Source organism: Eleutherodactylus coqui, chromosome 1 (assembly GCF_035609145.1).
Source record: "Eleutherodactylus coqui strain aEleCoq1 chromosome 1, aEleCoq1.hap1, whole genome shotgun sequence".
In the NCBI taxonomy this organism is placed as follows: domain Eukaryota; kingdom Metazoa; phylum Chordata; class Amphibia; order Anura; family Eleutherodactylidae; genus Eleutherodactylus; species Eleutherodactylus coqui.
Window position 1 is genome coordinate 328505422 of NC_089837.1, and position 24768 is coordinate 328530189.

The 24768-nt window shown below is 41.9% G+C and overlaps 2 protein-coding genes across 5 annotated transcripts in view; one reads left to right on the top strand and one right to left on the bottom strand.

The window, feature by feature from the left end:
- ALDH3A2 (aldehyde dehydrogenase 3 family member A2) overlaps positions 1-18215 on the top strand; it is a 38258-nt gene extending 20043 nt beyond the window's left edge. Inside the window, exons 7-11 of one of the 2 annotated variants that reach the window (XM_066575116.1) lie at positions 3556-3697; positions 5279-5445; positions 7072-7171; positions 8299-8534; positions 16916-18215. In XM_066575116.1, coding sequence (XP_066431213.1) covers positions 3556-3697; positions 5279-5445; positions 7072-7171; positions 8299-8534; positions 16916-16924 — 654 coding nt within the window. In that variant the 3' untranslated portion in view covers positions 16925-18215. Of the gene's footprint in view, positions 1-3555; positions 3698-5278; positions 5446-7071; positions 7172-8298; positions 8535-11663; positions 11879-16915 lie in introns of those variants that run through there. The other variant, XM_066575115.1, reaches the window with a different exon arrangement.
- Positions 18216-20273: 2058 nt separating this feature from the next.
- The window catches only part of RAD51D (RAD51 paralog D), a 32723-nt gene continuing 28228 nt past the window's right edge, over positions 20274-24768 (bottom strand). Inside the window, exons 11-12 of one of the 3 annotated variants that reach the window (XM_066575118.1) lie at positions 23987-24185; positions 20274-21446 (exon numbers count right to left, since the gene is read on the bottom strand). In XM_066575118.1, coding sequence (XP_066431215.1) covers positions 23994-24185 — 192 coding nt within the window. In that variant the 3' untranslated portion in view covers positions 20274-21446; positions 23987-23993. The remainder of the gene's footprint in view (positions 21447-23986; positions 24186-24768) is intronic. The other 2 variants (XM_066575117.1, XM_066575119.1) reach the window with 2 other exon arrangements.

Consider the following 24768-nt stretch of genomic DNA (forward strand, 5'->3'; position numbering starts at 1 on the left):
TCTATTGAACTGCTCTACAGTCTCTCCCTGCCCAGGCCCCGCCCCCTGCTGCATACTATAATCAGAGGGGGTGTGGCCAGGGGAGACTGAGTTATACACTCATGTCAGGAGGGGGGAGGGGAGGGGAGCGAGCGGCAGTGATGCGTGTCTGTGCAATGTCAGGATGGATGGATGGATGTGTGCAAGTGGCTGTCAGAAGTCCCGGGGGGGGGGGGGGATGGATGGATGTGTGCAAGTGACAGCCACTTGCACACATCCATCCATCCTGACATTGCACAGACACACATCACTGCCGCTGCCCCCCCTCCCCCCACCCCCCCGGACCTCTGACAGCCACTTGCACACATCCATCCTGACATTGCACAGACACGCATCACTGCCGCTGCCCCCCCCCCCCCCCCCCGGACCTCTGACAGCCACCTGCACACATCCATCCATCCATCCTGACATTGCACAGACACACATCACTGCCGCTGCCCCCCGGACCTCTGACAGCCACTTGCACCCATCCATCCATCCTGACATTGCACAGACACACATCACTGCCCCCCTCCCCCCACCCCCCCGGACCTCTGACAGCCACTTGCACACATCCATCCATCCATCCTGACATTGCACAGACACACATCACTGCCGCTGCCCCCCTCCCCCCACCCCCCCGGACCTCTGACAGCCACTTGCACACATCCATCCATCCTGACATTGCACAGACACACATCGCTCCCCCCCCCCCCCCCCGGACCTCTGACAGCCACTTGCACCCATCCATCCATCCATCCTGACATTGCACAGACACACATCACTGCCGCTGCCCCCCTCCCCCCACCCCCCCGGACCTCTGACAGCCACTTGCACACATCCATCCATCCATCCTGACATTGCACAGACACACATCACTGCCGCTGCCCCCCTCCCCCCACCCCCCCCGGACCTCTGACAGCCACTTGCACACATCCATCCATCCTGACATTGCACAGACACACATCGCTGCCCCCCCCCCCCCCCCGGACCTCTGACAGCCACTTGCACCCATCCATCCATCCATCCTGACATTGCACAGACACACATCACTGCCGCTGCCCCCCTCCCCCCACCCCCCCGGACCTCTGACAGCCACTTGCACACATCCATCCATCCATCCTGACATTGCACAGACACACATCACTGCCGCTGCCCCCCCTCCCCCCACCCCCCCCGGACCTCTGACAGCCACTTGCACACATCCATCCTGACATTGCACAGACACGCATCACTGCCGCTGCCCCCCCCCCCCCCCCCCCCCCCCGGACCTCTGACAGCCACCTGCACACATCCATCCATCCATCCATCCTGACATTGCACAGACACACATCCAAGGTGTCAGAGCTGGTAAAATAATACTAAAAGCAAGTATAACAGAGCTAAAGTGTAGAGCTCAAAGCAATAGGATGAATGTATCTCACCAGTGATGGATTGATAGCCATGTGGGATGTGTTGTTCATCCTCGCAAGAGTGACCAACTCCAGGTAAAACTCTCCTGTTTTATAAGGAAAGACAGAAGGGCCACCTGAGCTGCTTAATAGAAGTCAGCAGGATCAATATGGAGAGGCCAGTTGTGTAAACCCTCGCATGTCCACAATACAGAAGCTGATGACCTCACACAGAAGCTACTGAAGCCCAAATCCAATGCATTTCAAAACAAACGTGTTTCGTCCTCAGGTGTAGGCAACATGTGGCTCCAAACGTAGTTCCATATACAGCAGTAGGTGCCTGACAAAAAAAAAATACCACCTCCTATCCCCTTCCAATCCGTGCAATTAACCTTTGCAACTTAATGAAGCCCAGCCAAAGCAACCCTCCATAGAGAATATATTTATAGAAAAACCTAGCAAAGAGATGAATATACATACACGTTTATAAATCTCTAGCACACAATACAAAAAATATATTAAATGGTCAAAAAAACAAATTCAATAAAAATACCTTTAAATCAAAACGCTCATTAAAAGCAAATAATTCAATACCCCAATTTTACCCCTTTGATGGTTTTGGTCCCCTAAATAATTAATACAAGTTATACAATACACTATATGTGCCCCAAGTTGGGTCATTATAAAATAAATCTTGTCACACACAAAACAAAAAAAAAACAGCTCTTATGCCTCTTAAAATATGACAATGAAAAAATAGCTGCATCCTTAAGGGGGGGGGTTAACCCCTTAGTGACGGCCCAATAGTGTTTTTACGTCCTGCCGTTGCAGGACGTGTATGGAGGGAGCGCCGGGGGCTTTCTAAAAGGCCCCAGGGCTGCCTTGGGAGACTGCCTATCAAGGCATCCCCGTGGGGTGGCTTGATAGACTGCCTTTCGATATGCAGTATGATGTAATGCTGTAGCATTACGTCATACTGCAAGAGCGATCAAAGCATGGCTGGTTGTAGTCCTCTAGGAGGACTAAAAGAAAGTGTAACAATAAGATCAATAAAGTTTTACTAATTATAAAAAAAAAACCAAAAAAAATTAGTAAAAGATAAAAAAAAAACCCTTTTGCCATATTTGCAATAAAAAAAACAAAATATTAAACCAAAAAATACGTGTTTGGCATCGCTGCGTCCGTAAAAGTCCAATCTATCAAATTAATGCATTATTTTACCCACACGGTCAACGTATGAAAAAAAACGCCCGAAATGCACTTTTTTGGTCACCCTATCTCCAAGAAAATATGTAATAAAAAGCGATCAAAAAGTCAATTGTTTGCAATAATGGTACCAACGTGAACGAGAGGATGTACCACACAAAATGAACCCTCCCTTAACTATGTTGACTGAAAAATAAAAGTTATTGTGCGCAGAAAATGGACACAAAAAAATAATTTAAAAAAATTAAATATCTTAAAAAAAAATACAACTACTACAGCAAAAAAAAAAAAAAAAATACTTACTGGTATCGTAGTAATCATATGACCCATAGAATAGAGTTATCAGGTCATTTTTCGTTGCAGTTTGTGCACCGTAGAAACAGGATGCAATGAAAGATGGTGGAATGTCAGGGTTTTTTTTTTTTCCCATTTCTCTCCACCTCAAATTTTTTTAAAGTTTTTCAGTACATTATATGGTATATTTAATAGTACCATTGAAAAATACAACTCGTCCCGCAAAAAACAACCCCTCATATAGCGACGTCGATGGATAAATAAAGGCGTTACGATTTTTTAAAAGGGAGGAGGAAAAAACGAAAATGGGGAAAAAAACTTCAAATACCGAAAAAAGCTTCCATAGCTGTGAAAAGGATAGAATTTATTCTCTTCCTGCCTTGGCAATGAAAACAGAAAAACTCCTTCTAGATCAAACAACTTGAAAAAGTTTGGTTCACTCATCCCGATACAAAGTATTACGCCGTTCCCGGCTGTAATTGACCAGTAATAATGGCAGAATTCCATATAGACCTTTGTTCTACAGCTGTTAAAATGCAAACCACTGAAAACCTCCCTGTGTATTGAGCACTAATTAATGTTGTGGTTTAAAGTGTGCTATAGTATGGAATTGGTTATGAGAACAAGTTTTTATTAACCACACCAGGAGTATTACGGTGATAATCCCAAGGAGTCTGCAGATTACGAAAGGATCATCAACAAACGCCACTTTAAACGTGTTCTTGGCTTGCTGGAGGGAGAGAAGATTGCTATTGGAGGGGAGCATGACGAGTCAACCTGTTATATAGGTATGTTTTAGCATAAAGTACTTTGTGAAAACTGAAGGCTGTACTGTCAGATTTGCACTTCTAAGGCCTCCCTCGCACATGCACGTGGCAAAGCGAGGCGATTTAAATCGCAGCGCTTTACTTTCATTTTGGCTGCAGCGGTGCTGCGACCGCCGCCATTTTTTAGCACTTATGATTCAGGTGCGCTAAACGCCCAGAAATAGAGCTGTAAAGTGCTGCGATTGACCGCTTGAGAGGCTTAGTTGAAAACAATGGGAGCCTCTGACAGTGCAGCGCTAAAGGCTTAAAAAATAGTCTGTGTGAGGGAGGCCTCATATGTGCTTGTAAAAACGCTGCGTTTTTTAATGCTGCACTGAAATGCATTTTTGACAGCGTTTGACTGCGTTTTTAGCATAGATATAAGCGCAGCCAAGCAAGATGAAAGTGCCAGAACTGAAAATACACAGCTGAAACCTGTCAAAAACATGGTAACGACATTCTATCACGTTTTCAGCCGCGCTAAAAAAGCACCCCATTTATTTCAGAGGACAAAGTATCGCGTTTTGAAACGCAGAAACGCATAAAAATAGAACAGACAGCACTTGAAAAATGCTGCATTTTAACACTTGTCTGAGAAGCCCCATTGAAATCAATGGTAGCGTTTGACAGCGGTTAGCACTGCGCTAAAAACGCAGCGTTAAATGCTGAGAAAAATGCCAGTGAGAGCAGCCTAGGGGCATGCTACAGTTTTCAATTTCCATCCTCATTTGCATAAGTTATACAGCTCTAGAATCACATCGTACAGCAACATTTCTACAAAGTGGATTGAAACTCTTGTTTCCGTTTTGATACTTTGTCTCTGAAAGAACAATAATCCTGTTTAGACAGAACATTTTTCTTTAAGGGCTAATATCCATGCACATTTTTTCACCACCTATTACACGCTTGCGTGATGCTCTGTAAATGGAGCCAATAATGAAAGTCAATGAACTTTCAGTCTTCCATGCACACCAGCTTGCGGACACAGTGTTTACATACGCAAGAGAAATAAATCTTGGCATGCACTCCGTATGAAACGCTGTCCCAAAGTAGGCATTGCAGGAGGACAATGTTTCGATATGCAAAAAAGTCACACACTGCATGTCTGTTACATCCGAGTCTCGAAAGTGCGCAGTACATGCTCAAACCATACGCGGTCTCTGCTGACAGGGTATGGGCTGTGTATGTGTAAAACGCAGATTTGTGGCAAAACTCCACAATGTTAATGTACATGAAGGTTGGTGCCTCGTGGGTTGTAAATGCTACTGGTTTTCATGCAGAAAATCTGCAGCGATTTCAGTGCAAGCCATGTAGATGAGATTTTCTGAACCACAGGATGCGGTAAAAATCTGCATTGGAATTGACATACAGTGCCAATTTGAAATCTGCAGCATGTCAGATTGTCGTTTTTTTTGTTTCGTTTTCTTCTTTCTCCATTGAGCAATTGACTCCTTTCAATAGAAATATATATGTATGATATGTTTTTATTACTTGTTGCATAAAATGGGTAAACAAATTACTTGAAATGCACAGAATCCTTACCGAGGACTTTATATTTTCTAGCACCAACAGTTCTCGTTGATGTGAAGCCAGAATCAAAGATCATGCAAGAAGAGATTTTTGGACCCCTGCTTCCTATTGTAACTGTGAAAGATGAGGATGAAGCCATTCAGTTAATCAACAAGGGAGAGAAGCCACTCGCACTTTATGCATTTGCAAATAACAAAAAGGTACTTGCACACACCAGCCACTTGTAGTTATTTTATCAAAGCCTGAACTATCACATTCACACAAAGCTATTAAAAATTACTCTAGACTTAAATAATCGAGTTTACACTGGGGTCAATAACTGTCTAAAGGAAAAACTGTCACCACCACCACTACCCTCTTCCTTACCACCTGTGGAGTGTTCCTGAGTACCCTCCGCCCTGTTTAGTTGATAACATGCATGGTAAAATATACCTGATGGCAGGCGCACAGTACATTGTGTAGACCTATTGATGACCAATAGCAATAGAAGTGTGGGCCTTTTTATAAGCAAAGATAATCTCTGAAAGATTTAGCCATGGTTGTTGAAATTATACACACAGATTATTACTCCATTTCCCTCATTAGCTAAAGGCCCATTAACACGTAACCTTTATCACTAGAGATGAGCGAGCATACTCGTTAAGGGCAAATACTTGAGCGAGCATTGTCCTTAGCGAGTACCTGCCCGCTCGTGAGAAAAGATGCGGGGAGCGGCGGGCGGGGGGGGGGGTGTAACGGGAGATCTCTCACTCTCCCTCCCCCCCCCCCCCCCCCCCCCCCCTCACTCCCGAAACACACAGCTCACCCCCCCCCCCCCCCCGGCACCCGAGTCTTTTCTTCCGAGCGGGCAGGTACTCGCTAAGGACAGTACTTGCTCAAGTATTTGCCCTTAGCGAGTATGCTCGCTCATCTCTAATTATCACTCAAAATTCATTCAAACAACCAAAAATCAGCAATAATCGTTACATGTAAAAGTGAACTTTCTCTCTCACTAGCTCAACGACAGATTTTAAGTATCTCTCAGTAGACCACACGCTGTTATCTCTAGGCGAAATGGCAGGTAACATTGTAATCTGCCAGCAGCCGCAAAGCGAAGAATGCAGCTGTGTGCACAAGTGTGATTAAACACTCTCTGGACTCTGCAAACAGCTTCTGGAGGCCCTTTTACATGCAAATGAAGATGATGGTGTTAATGGTTATTAACACTTTGAAAGACTTTTGTGAAATATTTGCATAATCAGTTGTTTGAAAGATTATTTTAGTGTGTAAATGGCTTTATGTAAACTCAGTAGCAGTGTGGTCCTGTGTTTAGTGCGAGGGATTATCTGCGCAGTGGGATTCAATTGTTCTCTCCTGCCATCTGTTTGTCTTACATAATCAATGAACTCATTGTGTATACAAGGTAAACAAATCAAGTCTATTGAAATACCAAGTGAAATGCATTTAAATGAATGCATTAGCTCAGTGGCTTCCATGATTTTTGTGTGGACTGAAATCCATCATTAAAAGAGAAGTGCATGACTGCCTGTGTTTACACGCAACGATTATCACTCACTTTTGGCCGTTTGAATGAATTTTGAGCAATAATCATTGCGTGTAGAAGGGCTTTAATTTGCGTCACTTACATTGTACATGCAAAAAAAACATTTAACTTCTCACTTAGTGTGCCAAACTGGCATTTCTCATCCAGTTTATTGAAATTTACTAGACTAGACTACGACCATTTGAACAAGAGCAACGCTATGATCGTAGGTCAGGCATTATTGGTGCATGTTTTCTCTTATTAATGCAGTGACATTTTCTAATTTACAGTTTTAATTTTTCAGATAATAAAAAAGATAATTTCCCAGACATCAAGTGGAGGAGTCACTGGAAATGATTGTCTAATGCATTTCACAATTGCTGAATTACCTTTCGGAGGTGTTGGTTAGTATTTTGAAAATGTGTCACTTTTTGTATAAAAATATTTGAGGACGAGGCTGGTCTTGCAAGAGATAGCCAAGCTACACCCAATGGGGTATTGCCCTCAGCTCCACTGAAATGAATGAAGCACTGACCATGTGCGGCCAGTGCTCCATTCAGAGTGACGTCCCTGCGGAGGTAAGCTAAGCGACACAGGAGTCAGCTGGAAATTTGTTAATTTAGCAAATGCACCTAATTTGCAATGGGGGTTGACACTAATTAGTTATAAAAAAAAAAAAAGTGAGAAACCTTACAGATAGCACAATCTTCAAAAACTGAAATGCAGTACCAGCACTCTGTCAAAATGGAAACCAGCAGCCGTCTTAAGCAGCTGAACAAACTTCTAGCCCAATATTTTCTAAGCTCTGTTTCTACACATTGGCAGCTTTGTGTTTTTAACAAATTTGCCTATCTATGACTTTCAGCAGGCTAAGTCTCTCTCTCTCTCCCTCTAACAGTCTAAACCAGTGTTCCCCCAACTCCAGTCCTCAGGGACCCCCCACAGGTCATGTTTTCAGGATTTCCTCAGTGTTGCACAGGTGATGTCATTATTGTCAGTGCCTCAGGCATTGCCACAGCTGTTCTTACCATAGGATATCCTGAAAACATGTCCTGTTCGTGGTCTCTGAGGACTGGAGTTTGGGAAACACTGGTTTATACCCATCTCTATGATACAAAAACAAGCTTTCTCGTGCATATCACTTGGACACAGGATATGGTTTGTATAGACTGCTGCCACTAGAGGGTGGGCACTAAGCAAAAAGCTGCTTCTATGCAGGTTCTACCCCAACCCTTCCTGTAGTCACTGAGCTAATCGGTTTCATCTTAGTATACGTATGTAGGAGCAAACCTTCCTGCTTTTGCAGGTTTTCTCTGCCTTTATTATTTTAGTTATTTTTTTTTCTCCATTCTATGTGGAAAAAAGGGACGACGTGGGCTTTCTGATTGTCCCCAATTTGGGAGGATGAGTCCTTTCAGAATTTTTACACTTACTCCCTCTTCCAAGAAGGCAAATAGAAACAGAATAGTCTGGCTTATTTTATAGCAAAATGTGAACTCTTCATCTATATCCTTTTTTCTAATTTATTTAGGACACAGTGGCATGGGTTCCTACCATGGCAAACACTCATTTGATACATTCTGCCATAAACGGGCGTGCCTTATTAAATCCTTATCTATGGAAGCTGTAAACAAGCTGCGGTATCCCCCTTACAGCCAAAAGAAACTGGAGTGGACCAAGTTTATTTTGATGGGCAAGCTGAACAAGAAGAAGCTGGCTCTTGCGCTCCTGCCTTTTATTGCCTTAGCAGCAGCTGTGATTTTTAAGGTGAGCATTTATATGTCCGGTTAGGTAGTGGCTTAGACAAGGCCGCTCCATTTTGTCAATGAAGATGTCAAGATTGACTGATATTTATCTAACTTGTATGTCCATTTTCATGTGGCATTTCTTGTGTTCTATCTACCACATGCGGAACCATTTGAAGCAGCAAAAGCTTTTACTTGTGCTAATTACATGGTTCACTTCTTTCCAAAGAGATTCATTTGCAGAAGTTACTGTAACTAAGCGCTAAATAGACAAACAGAAAGCGAGTGGTGGGAGCGTACAAGTGTGTTGTTTCTTAAGTGTGTGGCTTGAATTAAGTAACTTTACATTCAGGGACTTTAAAAGGGAGTCACTTGTATGTATTCACTGTTTTTTCTTTCATTTTTCACTTATATGAAATATTTTGATATATTTGATCTGTACTAACCCCATTAATTAGAGCATACCCTATAATTGACAGTGTCGTTTGGTGTACATCTTATGCCTTTTATGCAGTCCTTGAACAGCCGTTCGAGGGTGCATACTGCTGTATTAGATGTGTGCACGTTGCGCACTTAGAAGCCCAGATCCTGGATCTAAATGAGCAGCTTGCAACACTTGAGATCCATTGACAACCTGGAAAGGAGTTTGCTGCTCACTAAGCAGACACTGACTGGGGCAGATGTTGGTAGTATCTTGGAAGTACCAGATTATCAGGCAGCTAGCTGGGTGACAGGAATGGTACAGGTTGTGATACTGATCATTCCAGTATTTCTGGTATGTCTCTTGCAGTGTATTTCATTGGTGGGATTTCTGGAACCTGCTATTTCATATGTGGTCTTACCTGTACAATTGGAATTGTAGTATTTTGATAATTAGGACTTTTAATTAAACTTCTTGATATAAAATTATCTGATTTATAAAAATGGAGTGTTAGAGGGTACAGTGTCAGGGAGTTTAATCCTAATCTGGCACACCCCAACAAGTGTGGAATGCCATTTCAGGGAGCTCTGATGCAACATGACACATCCTCTGACTGCCATAGAGGTATCTGCTCAAGGAAGAAGGGGACTATGAGCACAGAACAGGCTAGACAGGTCTTGGTAGTGGGGGACAGACAGGGCAATCCTTCACAAAGACCAGATTAGTTGAACAGCTTGTTCCCTTCCTGGAGCTCGAGTTCAACACATCACAGATTAGGTTGACAAATACTTGGAGTGGTGGTGAAGACAAAATGGTCATGGAGCATATTGGTGCCAATGACAGAGGTAGTTGGAAAGCCCTTAAAAATTAATTCAGAGACCTAGGCTGTAAGCTTGGACATATGACCGCTAAAGTAGTGTATTCTGAAATACTACCTGTACTGCATGCCACACCAGAAAGGTGGCAGGAAATTATGGAAGTAAGCAGGTGGCTCAAGAGTTGGTGTAGGAAGGAGGCCTTTGAACAGACTTTGCTGTTGGCTACGGGATCTACCATAGGGATGGTCTGTATCTCAGTGGGGAGGGTGCAGCTGTACTGAGGAAGAAGATGGCTAGAAGGTCGTCGTCAGAGGGCTTAAACTGGGGATGTATGCTCCACTGCAAAAGTCAGAATCACCCCTTGGTCTCCAGGCATATGAGCACAGCTGTTGTCAGTGCCTAAGCTAAACCTTGATTCATCGTTAAAGACAACCTGGTTTCACTCCATAGCAGTCCAGTTTCACTGTGCGTGCGGCCACTGCAAACGGAGATGTACATGTAATGGGCGTCGTGAGACCAAATGTCCTTCAGCCAAGCACCTGGAATTTGTTCCGACAGACCCAGGGCTTGTAATGATGGTGCCACCTGTCGCTGAATGGAGTGCAATGAAGCAGTTGAAGCTGCTCATACTTGCCGGACGATTAGATGATCCTTTCTACTGATGGTATTTTGAGGACGTCCTGAGCCTGGTCGCCCTGTGTGTGTATGCACTCACGCATCCACTGGTTCCAACACCTCCTAACAGTCTGGTCATGGCGGGCAATTCGTCCATACGACCATCCAGCTTCTCACATTCTAATAATGCACCACCTCTCAAACTCTGTTAACTGGGTGAAATTTCTTTTGATTGCATCGTAGAGGCATCTAGTGGTCAACAAGCTATAACAAGCGGAAAAAGAGGTCCAATACACATAAGTAGCCTCTAAACAACTATAATCATTTGTATATCTGCCTAAGATGTAACTTCATGCCGCGTTCAACGACAACTTCTAGGTGCTTGATTTTATTTATTTTGTTGATGGTGTACAGTGTCATAGATGGTTCGCTTCTGTAACATGTATAATTGACAGGTATATGCAGCTAGTCAGCATGGTCATTTCACTGGTAAAACATCTGTTACTGAAGTGCCTCGACTGACTGTCTAGTAGCACCTATTTAGGGTGCATTTGCACTCAACGGCAGCATTTCCACATCCAAAACTGAGTCCAAATCTGCACCAGTGGAGTGTATTGATTCAAAATCGGCTCCGTACACACAGAAGATACAGCGCTTCTTTCACCTCCAAAGTCTTTGCGCTGGTACCCGGCAGCCTGTAGTGAGTGCACTAGTCAGGTGATGACGCTTCCGCATCAGTTTTATCAATTTGGCTGTACGAGTTTCTTCTGCAAGCTGCAAATTTTTAGCTTTGTTTTTCCCCCTTTAGTTAAAAAGTATGTAGCATTTAGTACACAGTATTTAATGAAAAAAATGTAGCTTAGAGTGAGATATTAGAAACATTTTTGACAAAAAAGTTAATCTTTTGACAGATGTTTAATTTAAAATCTGTGGCAAACTGTTAACCCCTTTAGTGGAAAGCCCGGAAAATCTCTGGGGCTTGCTGCACTGACCATGCAGTTAAACCCCGGAAGATTTCCGTAGACAGCTCTAGTGCTGAAATGTGCAGCGCACTGAGCTGTCATCTGAAATCTTCCGGGGCTTTTATTGCATTGTTGACTCATTTTTAAAAAACTGCTCTGTGAGGCATGACATGGTAATAATAAACCTGCCACTAAAGGGGTTTAGAATGCAGCTTTTAAAAAAATTTTTTTTTTTAAGGACTTTTTTTTTTTTTTTGTAGTAAACATCAAACAACAAGCTTAGTTGACACCATAGTTATGTCAGAGATTTCCTGTGTTTCTCTCCTCTTGTGCAGTTCCGACTCTACAAACGTCGCATCCAAGTAACCTAAGTGATCACGCCGACATGCAGAATCCCTGTTTCTCCTTCCGGATTGCATTTACATCAAGGTGATTGGTGGGTCCGCCATCCTAGATCTCTCCATATACTAGGAGGTTAATTTGAAAGATTGGTTAATAGCTTCTTTCACATGGTTGGCAATATGTCAATAAAGCTTTCCCAACTCTCAAATATTTGTATCTGTGTTTCTTTTCTGACAGAGGTTTCCACCCAATCCATTTGCATAAGAAATTAAACTTTCTCTAAGAAAAGTTTTAAAGGAAGGAGAGGTGGTGGCAATCAACATCTGCAGGGCTGTTTTAACTCCAGCCATACCAACCATATGTAAAGGTTTTCGGCTTCCAAGCCCAGGTCAAATGTGTGCTGCTTGGGAAGTAGTGTAATCTGTCGGAGTATGTAAGAATTAATAGGATCTAGTTGTGTCTGCATACAGGGGGGATGTGCCATATACCAAATGAGTCAACCTTAGCTATTCATGTGAGGACGCATTGGTTAACACCTTATCAACATAACTTTTAGCTTGCAGGTAGAAAGAAAAGGTAATAGAAATTTTGTGGGTATTTAGCTTGTAAGTCTGAAAGGGATAACCTTTTATGCGTGTATTTAATAGGCATTTAACATTCTTCCTCCTTTATGCCATAAGTGAAATTCTCCATGAGATGTATTACATTGAAAATTTGGGCTTTTAAGTAATGTTGAATAATTTTGGGTGTGAGGAGATAGAAGGCATAACAAAAATGTTACGTAACTCTGTGTCGACATTAATAGGGGTTGTCCCTGCATTCTTCTGGGATCATCTGATATGGGAGATGTAACATAGTACATAGTATGTTAGGCTTAAAAAAAGACAATGTCCATCTAGTTCAGCCTGTTTCCACCCCCTCTTGTTGATCCAGAGGAAGGCGAAAATTCCCCAATGAGGCAGGGTTAGGAAGAGCAATCCAAGGTATAAATTAAATTCTCGCTCAGTGTGTGTGTCCATCCATAAAAACAGATGCTTGCTGTATACAGTATGCGGTTACCCTCGTTAATGCTGCTTTGTTGTATATCTTTATGTTGGGAAGATTAATGCCACCGTTAAATTTTGGTTGTCTCAAGATATAGTAAGGGGTCTCCAGTTTCTACCCCCTTTTACAAATAAATTATATGTAGCAAGTCTTTTTGTGGACTCCCGCATGCGGAATCCAGTCCACCCATGGACATGAGGCCTAACAGTGAAAGCGGGCATCCCTATCTGGTTCCTCTAAATATGCCTATAGGTTGATAATTATGCTGGCTTATTGTAAGAGTAGTAGATATGAGACTGGATATAGTGGATAAAGTTGCAGAAATTTGGACCATTTTGAGTGTTCTTAATAGACAGCTTCTTTGGGAGGGGTGGATGATGGATGGGGGTACATTTTGGAGGCAATTTGCTAATAATTTTGTTAAGAATTTATAATTGCAGGTCAGTAAAGAGATTGGTCGGTATGATTGCACTAGTGTGGAATCTTTGTTGGGTTTGGCTATGAGGACGGTCCTGGAATCCAAGAGTGTATCCATCCACCTGGATATTATGGACATAAACGGCATTGTATAATCTAGTTAATGTAGGCACTATGTCTCTTTGTAAAAGCCTCAACTATTCATTACTATAACTGTCTGGGCCTGGAGCTTTATTCGGCGAAACCACAATCGCTTCTCGCAATTCCTCTTCTGAGAATGGTGCCTCTAGGGAAGCTACTTGCTCGAACATGAACTTGGATAACATGAGCGGTTTTTGTCAGGAATTATTATCCTCCATATTTGCAGGGGATGACCTATATAGATCTTCAAAATGGTTATACAGAACTTCCTGTCTTTTTGCTGGAAGCATTTAGTGTCTGTTATAGAGTCAATTAAGGATAACATTTGACATATTTTGATAGGCTAACCAGGCTAATAGACAACCTGGTTTGTTGGCTTGTAGATAAATTTATTTTGGTCCAAGACTGCTTGGCTTTGGACAAAAGATTCCAATACTCGCTTTATTTTATTGCGTTGAGATGGGGAGTGAGTATCATTGTTGTGCAGACAGTGTTATAGCTTAGAGAAGCATAGTCGAGTTTTCTTGCGTTTGTAAGAAACTTAGTTTTTCTCGGCATTATTGGTATTGATGCAGCCCAAAAGAGGGGAATGTTATTTATGTTTAATGTTGTCATCTAGTTAATTAGCCCAATGTACCTCTAAATCGCCCAAATCTTCCGAGTTATACAGGTATGAAGGGAAGGACCACATTTTCTGCAATAAGAATTTGCAGAGTATGGTCCGAGATATTGTCATGTCAAATTTTTGAACTGTGTGTTGTGGTCTACCTCATTCCCCTGTCATCCCAGCAAGCAACAGGGTTGATTGCGATATGGTGAGGGCTCCGCGCCTCAGTGAATGAGATCTAGAAAGCAGCAAAGGAGAGAAGCAAATTGATGTCAAAACATTGTTTTTTCACATTTTCGTTGGATGTTAAGGACATGGTTAATCAATGAACCTTCAAACTAGGATGAGGTCTAGGCCGCCTCATGTAAGCAATAAAGAAAAAAGTTCACACTGCAGTCCAGACGAATCGCTACTGGACTAGAATTTGTAGATTCCTATCAGGGTGGAAGGCACACACAACCTCCAGGTTTTAATTTACTTTGATGATTCCCGATCAGCATGACAGCATTTTGCCCTCCAAGATGACGACCAAAGATCAATTTTCAGCCGTTATCTTGTACCTTTTTAATTTAGCTTGAAACAATAGTTGAAACCTTATGGACTTTTCATAGACGTAATGGCAAATTGGCATGAAGTTTTTTTTTTTTGTTTTTGGGAAGAAAGCAGAAAAGTCTTGAAATATCAGAATTGTATAGTCTCTTATTTTTAGGACTGATTAGCGATGGTAAACCTTCAAAATTACCTGTCTGGGATGTTGGTTATTGGCGTCTGGTCTAGGAGGGCCATTCAATCCTAGTCTGTGAGCTCATTCTATACTAGATTTTTTTAAAGCAGCACCACTGAAAATGGGGCTTTGGGAAAATCTCCTAACAGAAGATCTTCCCAAAGCCCCATCTTCCAAGGTGCCGCTTAATAAAGCTAGTAACCATTTCCATTTTGTGGGTATAACAGAATATTTTGTGGCCTTCAGAAAATAAATTGTTCCTGCAGTCATTGCTCTCTAGATCTTCGAATTTTTCTTTAAGGGCTTGATCATTTTTCTGACATTTATTTATCGTCTGTTCCAGTTTGGAAACTGTTATTTTGTTGTTCAGCTTATTTTCTAGATCTGTTGTTTTTCTGGGCAATTCTAGCAATAAGAGATGAGGCAGAGTTTAATTGAGGTGTGAAGCACCTCCACTGTCTTATCGAACATTGGCATTAAGGCCTTATTCACACGAGCATATATACACAGCTATTTACCCGCATAAATACGCTGAGCCAGCAGCGTGAATGCATTGAATCCAATGCATTCTTTCTGATGGTCGGCGTATTTACGTGGGTAAATAGCTGCGTATATACGCTCATGTGAATAGGGCCTAAGGCCTCATGTCCACGGGCAAAAGAAGAATTAAAATCCGCAGCGGATTTTAACTCTTCTCCTGCCCGCGGATCCGCATCCCATAGGGATGCATTGACCACCCGCGGGTAGATAAATACCTGCGGATGGTCAATAAAAGTGATTTTAAAAAAAATGGAGCATGAAAAAATCTGGACCATGCTCCATTTTCGTGCGGGTCTCCCGCGGGCTTCTATTGAAGCCTATGGAAGCCGTCCGGGAGACAAAAATTGGAATTTACTCACCCGCTCCAGTTCTTCCCTTCGCCGCGGCTCCATCTTCTCTCCGTCGCGGCCGGATCTTTTTTCTTCGGGCCGGCGCATGCGCGGGGCACGTCACCGACATCACTCTGCGCATCCGCCGGGCCGAAGAAAGAAGATCCGGCTGCGACGCAGAGAAGAGGACGCCACGGCGAAGGGAAGATCCGGAGCGGGTGAGAGGTAGGTTTATTCTTTTTATGCCTCATGTCCGCGGGGCAGGAGGGACCCGCTACGGATTCTCCATGGAGAATCCGTAGCGGGCCTGATTTTCCCCGTGGACATGAGGCCTAAGAGTCGTGATACTTCGTGTGCCACTAAAGTAGCTTGAAGAGCCCCTAGTGAAAGATATTGTTTTGGGGCTGGTAGTGAGGGCCCTGTGTGGATTTCAAAGATGATTTATCGGTCTCATTTTTGGTCTGCGTCATATTTAGGTTGATTTTGTTTATTGAGGAGGGTAGAAAAGAAGATTGGGATGTATTGTGTGTCATTTCTTTACATGTTTGTCCCTGACCTTGTATCCCAGCCACTAACAAAAGAAGGCAAGTCAATAATTAAGGAGGAGTGTGTTCCGTTATTAAAACTGTGCATGTGTTTCACTACAGGACACCTCCGTTGTAATCTAATGAGTGAGTCAAACCTGGGTTTTTTGTGATATCATAAAATTCAAGGATTGAGTGACCAGATTAGTAATTCAGCTCAGTGTATTCAAACAACATAGCTGAGATTCATTGACGGTAAAATGTCCAGATCAGTCATTGTGTTTATGACCGCTATTGGAATAACTTTAAAAATAACATTTCACACAGAAAAAAAAGCCAAATGCCCTATCCGATAAACTGCAAGGCAGTATCAATCACCACTAGACTCTGGTAGAATGCAAAAGGCCAGATTGCACTGAACATTTAGCTTGCTCATGTTGCAGACTAGTATACAGCCACCCAGCTCAGCTTGGGGAGGGGTGACTGGTATCAGTTCACATGTGCAGACTTAAGTTTGTTAGCAAAGATGTCAGCCAAGAGAGAAAAGGGGCTGCTAGGAGTCCTGCTCGTGGCTTTCTCCAGTGGAGATCGAAAGCCGGTGAGGCCGTGACCACAGACTGAATTGCGGTATAAAGCATGCATGTGAGGGATATTATGATGTATCCTGCTTGCTTAGTGATCTCTGAACTAAACCGCTTGTATTCCATTCTGATATATTTTTCTACAATGTAAATCTAATTAGCCGCCTATATTCCACTTCCCTGCTTTTTTTGTACACATTGTACGTAAAGCAGTCAACTTTTCTTTGGCATTGTAAAATGATCTATAATACTGCATTTTTATGCAAGGTATATAAAAGTCATACGATAATTATGCATTCATATAATGCAATACTAAAATAACGTGCTTTATCTTACAGATGATGTAGAAGTAGAAGCAGAAGCCTGAAGCCCAAGTCCACTGTTCCTGCTTGCTCTTAATTAAGTCTCTACATTGTATAAACACATCTACTTCTATTCCTGTGAAACTATCTTCTGTTGCAACAAGGACCTTCCAAACCCCTCTATTAACACTTCCTAATTTGCTGTTATAGAAAGACTGACACTAAGGCCACCTGCACAAGGGTAGTGGAATCCAGCCCTGACAGCAGCATCCATGCGCACCTGTAGTTACTTTACTTTTTCTGTACGGCAGATGGCTCGCCATCAGACATGCGCAGTACAGTTTTTTTTTTTCTAACTCTCCTGTTAGGTGATGAGGCAGAGTCTGTGACCTTTTCACTATATCAATTAAGGAAGGGCTGCGGATCGGACAGCTTCTTTTGACTTAAATGGAAGCCGTCCCTGCAAAAATAGAGCATGCTGCGATCTTTCGCCCGCTAGCGGAAACCGCAATTGGTTTCCGCTTATGTGCTGGAAGAATCACTTTTCCATAACATGCTATGGACTGTATTGGCTGCAGAACCCGGAGGCGGAAGCCCGCCCCAGATTCCACAATGCAATACTGCCAGTGGGCAGGCGGCCTAAAGTTGATCTATCTGTTATATTAGGGCATCTAAGATTCTTTATCAGTATAATAGCAATTGCTCCGTTACAAGAATGGGCTTTTTATTACTCTCCCACTAGCTCATAATATTCTGTAATTGATAATGATTTACATATTAGAGGCAGAAGTCAGGCAGCGTATTGATTTTATGAGCTTTGCATACAAGCTATGTCTGTTTCTACTTTCATTAACAGATTGTGTGCATTTTGGTTGCACGATTTTAATGGATTTTGGGGATTTAAAGGTTTAATTCTCATCTTGTAAAGTGATCACTTTAACTGGTGGGGTCTGGCTATCCTGAGAATGAAAAGATCTCGGTACTAAACCCCTTCTAAGCTTTGCTTAAAAGGGAACTTCTTCTGGATGATGGAGCGTCCCCTTCTGCTGCCAGCAATGACAAATTACCCCTGTTGTAGAAATTGTTGGGGTTCCTGTGATTGGCACATCAACTGGATATGGCATAAAGTCCTTCAAAATCCATCCGTCTAAGAAAAATGTTGTATAATGGCAGTAGAGGACAGCAGGGGTAATGATTTACCATAGAGCTACACTATATTTTACTTTTTGCAATAGTCTGAATTTGAGATTACACTAATTTTTCTAAAAATTTATTTTGTTGTGCAAAACTATATTGTTGCTCTTATTGATGACATATATTAAAGTTTTTCATATCAGCTGGTGTATTTTTTTTCAATATGTTCAAATATTTTAGTGCATATGTCATTGATCCGGCCATATATTGTTTGACATTTTAAAGAGCATCTCTCACTACTTGTGCCTTTCCATGAATTAACAGTAGCATATTTTCCATAACTATTGGTCCTACGTGAATATTTATGAATTGGACAACTGGGTGTTAGTATTGCTGTGACCTTATACAGTCTGGTAGTGTCAGTACTGACTGGACAATGTGAGGGGGCAGGGACACCGCCGAATGGCAACACCCAGCTATCAATTTTTTTCTATAGATTTCTGGGAGGAATACCAGGAACAGAGGGTGAGGAACTTGCCACCTCCTCACTTGGTAAAAACGTATCGGCTGTGCTGAGGAAAGAAGATCTAGCTGCCGTGGAAGAGACTAGAGATGAGTGAACGTGGTCGTTTAGAAGCAATACTCGTTCGAGTAATTGCATTTCCGAGTAACTGCCTAATCAGGCGAAAAGATTCGGTGGAAACGGGGGAGCTCGCTCACTCACTCTCTCCCCCCTGGTACCTCCCGAATCTTTTCGCCTGATTAGGCAGTTACTCGAAAATAGCGATACTTTGAGTAATTGCTCTAAACGAGCACGTTCGCTCATCTCTAGAAGAGACACTATGAGGTTCCGCACTCTGAATCTGTGCGCGCTAAGGCCTTAAAGGGGTTTTCCAGGCAAAATACCATTTTAGACCTATACTTGGGACAGGTAATCAATAATTGATCATGCAAGGTCCACCGCTTAGGTAATGGTCCCTGTGGTGGTAGTCCCAAAATGTACCTAATATGCGTGGATTTTAACTCTAAAGCAGCTGTGCTATGGATTTTGCCATGGAATTTTCTGCGGCAGAAAATCTACAGCATTTACCCTGCTTCCAGTGAAATCTTATTTTCCTGTTTGTACAGAACCTTTTATCAATTACTACTTTTAAGTGCTAAATGATAATTACACACCTACATTTCAGTAAGAATACTGTGTGTAATGGCTGTAATTTTCTTTTTTTGCCCTCTGGATCATAAGGTATGTGCTCCCATGATTGGACAGACCACACATTCATTGACATTTCTTAACTAGAGACTTTATTTTTTTAATGACAAGCCCAATGCAATTTGCATATGAGTGACATGGGTTTTGCACCCCCCCCCCCCCCCCCCCCCCTGCGATATTGCTGTTGCCCATGTAAAAGAGGCCTTACAAAAAAAGACCTGCAAAAAAAAAAGTAATTTGAAATACCAGCAATTCTGCATTGATTACTAATAAAATTAGGTGTGGTTGTTATGTCACAAATACAGACAACCAAAATTGTGTGTTATTTTATACTTTGTTCATATATTTTATTGAACATTAATAAACATACACAGTACAGGGACAAAAACTGAACTCATCCCCATGGGTGTATGTGTAAAAATTCTGCAGGCCTACCCGCAGCAGTTTACCCATTTTATAAACATATGCTGGCGGCAGAGACGGTGTATGCCGACATATGGCACTGCCCATGAGCAAAGTGCCTTTAAAAATAAAATGAAAAATTCTCTAAAATGCATTGCATACAGACAGGAGTTTCATATGGAGCCCATACAAATGTATAGGGTTCACACTCCATGGGAACGCAGAGAAACAGAGCATGCTGCACTCTATTTCTTGTGCATATTGATACTCGCTGTCTACATGCTGGTGTGCGAGTCCATTTACTCCACTCACCCTGTATCACACATCCGTGATACATGGTGAAAACACAGTTGTGGAAATGAGCCCTTAATTTAATATGAAGATACTCTTTTAACAGTAGTCACCTATAGCAAACATTTCCTGTAGCTGCAACTAGGCCATAAAGCCACAAAGTCATTATCCATTGGAAGCAGCTGCCCCCAGCTTCTGGACATGCGCAGCGCCAGTAGAGTGGTGGCGCGCATGCATAAAAGCCGGGAGAGCCCAGGAAAATTAAAATCGTGTAAGTGAAGTTAGGTAACTTTTAATTTAAATATAAATTTGTGTAGCTTCACCAGTGCATGAATAGTGATTTCCTAACGTACATGATACAAGCAGTGCTCCCTTTATTAACAGCATGTTACTATAATAATAATCTTGCAGAACTAAAGGAAACTAACACGTCACCATTATCCTCCAAATCCTTTAGCCTTTTATGACCGTCTGTATACTTGCTGGGGAAACACAGTCATCAGTAAGGTCAGGAAAAATCTGATGCTATGTAAAAACTCATAAAAGGGCAACTAAACACTTTAAAAAAACTTTTATACTCAGAGCAGTGTACGGACTCCATAAAAAGTCTATGGAGTCCATACACTGCTTATGATGACAATCCAGGTGCAGGGAGAGCAATAAGAGGCTCATAGCAGAGCGGACCAGGGTGTGGTGGAAGAGGGCTAGATACTTACCCTTCTGCCATATATAAGCTCTAGGTCTCCAGCAATGTGTGCTCCAGTGCTTGCCTGTCTTTGGTAAGGAAGCAATGTTGGGCCACTATGGCTGCCAGGACTGTGCCTCCTTATCTTCTATGGGTTGGGCCAACAACAGAGTGGTCAACACCAGTCTGTTTGCTCTCCTTGGTGCGGTAACAGGAGGAGTCTTAACACCAGCACTTTATTCCAAGTGTCAGGAGGAAACAGCTGAAGAACAAAGAGGTTTAGCTACTAAGCTAAAACTGGTTAGATTGCGGTCTACAGGACGGGTATAGCTGGTAGGATGAGCTAACACTTTTTCTTTTTGCTTAGTGTCTGCCTCCTAGTGGCAGTATCTAGTAACTGCAGGACACACAGCATTGACAGGGTGCTGATCATGTGACTGGGAGGCTGGAAGAAAAGTGCAGAACACAGCCAGGGGGATAAGTTACACAATTGAATTCTTCCCTGCAGAAGTAATAATACGGTGAAGAATTTTTTCAAGAAAAGAAAAAAAAAAATACATAGTGCTTCTATAAAATGTACAACTTGTACTCTATTGTATTGGATGGTTTCTGCAGTCCCAGAATGATCTGATAAAAAATTCAAGCTGGAAGATTAATCCCAGACAAGAATACAATTTAAAGTTTGTTTTAAGAAACACAGTTTGTGTACAGATGCTTCGAATGATGATTTGTCCAGGCTGCAGTTGAAGGTCCTGAAGAAATCATGTTCCACAAGCGGTGCTCATGTTTTTCTCCTCAAATATCCCACAACATCCAATCTCAACTTCCACTTGTAGATTAGCGGGCTGGAAAAGAAGACGTTGTTATTAGGTGGCACATACAATCAAGGAAAAGCTGTTTGTGTATGTGACAGCTCCTAACTACGTAATAATATAGTATTTCCCTAAATCACAAACAAAAACAATAGTAGCACATTGTAACAGCAATGGTTTTGTGCATTTTAGATGGTATACTTTTTTTTCAGTCTTTAACACTTCTGTTCTTGCCTTCTCTTATTATAGATGGACATTTTGAATCTCAAATGTATATTTTCATGCACCCAATAGAAGTAAACATAGCCTGATCACTTGGACTGCAGCTCAGTCCTATTGAAGTGAATGTACAGAGTGGCAAAACCAGGCAGAGATATAAGGACCCGTGTCTCATGAACAATAAGGCCGGCTATCTTGCGTTGCGAAAGTGGGTGAAAACGCATGAAAATGAAACCATTAATTTCCATTGCTTTCATTCTCATTTGTGCCCTTCACAGGTATAGACTAAAAGAATATAGTTTATTAGAAACTCTTAAAAACATATACGGGCTGACTAACAGTACTAACATAAATTAACACAAAAAAGAGGAGAAGATATATTTAGGTGCAAGTTTGAATTATGCATCCAATGTCTCCAATGTAGATGATGGTCACAATAGCATGGTCAGTATAAGTGGATAACTTTAGTGCATATACAGAGTTCCTGCACTGAATGACTGGTGACAGTCGTATGTAGAGGTCGCAGAGAACTACGGCTCTGAATGGTGAAGTCACAGAGAAATACAGCTCAACGCGTTTCTCCGCTCGCTTTAGAGCGGTTCATCAGGAGACACAGATGTATATTTGACCAAAAAATCTTTAGTGGGATTAATAGCGTCAATCATTTAATTGACTAAGCTATCTTCCTCTTTTAGGATATATAATCAGTAGGATTAAATTGGCAAGGAAGTGGGTTGTCTGCGAAGATGTCGCCAACAGGTATATATATATACCAGACACCGTTAGACAAAAAGCCAGCAGGGTACGATGGTATAGTGGCTACGTTGGTAAAGAAGGAAGGAGGACTCGGATAAAGAACTTATGCACTGACAGTAGTCACAAGTCAGATGCGTGTTTAGATATGTCAGCTATAAGGATCCTGTATTTAGCGCTGTATACCTATCCTCCTACAAGTGTTGCAATGTTAGCAAGCACTAATGTAGAATTTCTAGTCATATGCACTGACATTAATAGAAAGTCAGGTGCATGTTCAGATAGGTCAGCTAAAGAGGATCCTGTATTTAAAGCTGCATACCTATCCTCCTAAAAGTGTTGCAATGTCAGCAACACTAATGTAGAAATGCTAGACTCCTATCAAAAGTTCAGACAACCAATCTAATATTCAAGCAGGCAGCCAAAAATAGGCTTCAACAAATTTTTCTGCTCAAACAATAAGTCCCCAAGATAAGGCTACCTAGTGTGCCAAACATAGAGTAAAATAACAAACAGATAAAGCCTGTGGCCCTGATGGTGAGCCTATTTGTTGAAGCCTATTTTTGGCTGCCTGCTGGCCCCATTGAAAACAATAGCGCAGATTTGTCTTAGCACTGCGAGAGAGCAGAGAAGACATCGCAAATAAGAATGAAACCATTGAAAATTTTTAGTTTCATTTTCATGCGTTTTTTACCTACCCTCGCAATGCAAAATAGGCTATCGCCAGTGGGAAGCCGGCCTAAAGGGAACACGATACTCGCTGGAGCACCCTGGCACCTTCTGAAGGCTCCCAGGGCTGCCATGCATCTCTGTTTATTAAGCCCCGCCTGTGGCACTATAGCATTGCAGTATATTAAATAAGCAATCAAATAATGATGTCCAAGTCTCTTATTGGGGAAAAAAATAAGTTAAAAGGTTTTATTACAAAATATTTTGAAAAGTTAAGAAAAACCTTTTCCCATATTTAACTTTAAAAAAAAATAAAAATCATAAGAGAATAAACAAATATCTGTTAAAATAACACATTTATCCTGCACAGTTAACCGCGTCGGAGGGGGAAAAAAATACACCACACAATGCCAGAATTACACTTTTTTTGTTTAACCTGTCTCAAAGTTATTTTTTAAAATATATTCTTAGAAATTTTAATTTAAGCAGTAAACAAAAAAAAATTGTTATTGCCATAATCATACTGATCCACAAAGTGAAAATGTCATTTTTGCCATACTATAAAATCAAGGCCCTTCCAAAATGATTCAATTGCAGATTTATTCATTGCAACCCGCTTTAAAATGTACTGAACAATCTTTTAAATAATTTCTAAGGTACACTAAATGGCACCAATGAAAAATACAACTCAACACCCTCCCAAAAAAAGTCCTTGGGCAGCCATGTTGTCTTTAGAATTACAAAAAGTTTGAATTTGTTTGAATGTGGGAAGGAAAAGCAAACATAAAAAGTAGGAGATGGTTATGTCCTCAAGGGGTTACAAAATAGCTATTATTTTCTATTATTCTTTCCATGGAACTGAACATATTCTGCATCCTGAACAAAGTCCATATACCATATGCTGACCTATGTAATACACATGCAGTAAGTACATGAAAACTAGTTATTCACAGAAGCATTTAATCTTCCCACCTGTCGAGAAGACTTAACCAATGACACTAAACGATTTTCACCCTGCTTGTTTTTCTCATCTCTATGTATCTGAATTCGGATGCTGGGAACAAAGCTCCATGAGCGGCCCAATGCTGGCCGAGAAACAGCGGATGCATCCTTCGTAATATGGTTAGTTACCTGGAAAGGCAAATCAACACTAATCACAAATGAACCAGAATGACCACCATAAATTATAATTTTTTTTACATAGTTGCATTCAAAGTCCAGGTCACAGCCAGCTCACTTCTGATCCCGCGCCATCCACAAGGCGTAAGTTTACGTCCTGTTGCGTTACATACCCCTCAGACAGGACGTAAACGTGGTTAAAGAAAACTTGTGTTAATGGAGTTTCCCATTTGAAAAGCTCCATTCAAGCTCCTTGATTCCTGCAAACACTAATTACTGTACGTGCAAGCAAATGAGCCAATTATATCTCACTGCCCCTGATGAGATAAGATGACAGTGTGGAACACTACCCAGCAGGAAGCCTAGTGAGCAATGAAAACTGGTTGTTAATCACCATCATTATGGCGATTCACACGGGCATATGCGTTTTTGCGAGTGCCCACCGGCACCGTAAAAACGCGTGAACAGGCGCACAAATCTAACGTTTCTGTGCCCGTTCAGGTGACACAGGCCCAGTACATATACACCGAGGCCGCAATGCCGTTGGGCATGGAGAGACAGTTTAGCTCTGCTAAGCTGTCTACCCCTTCTCTCC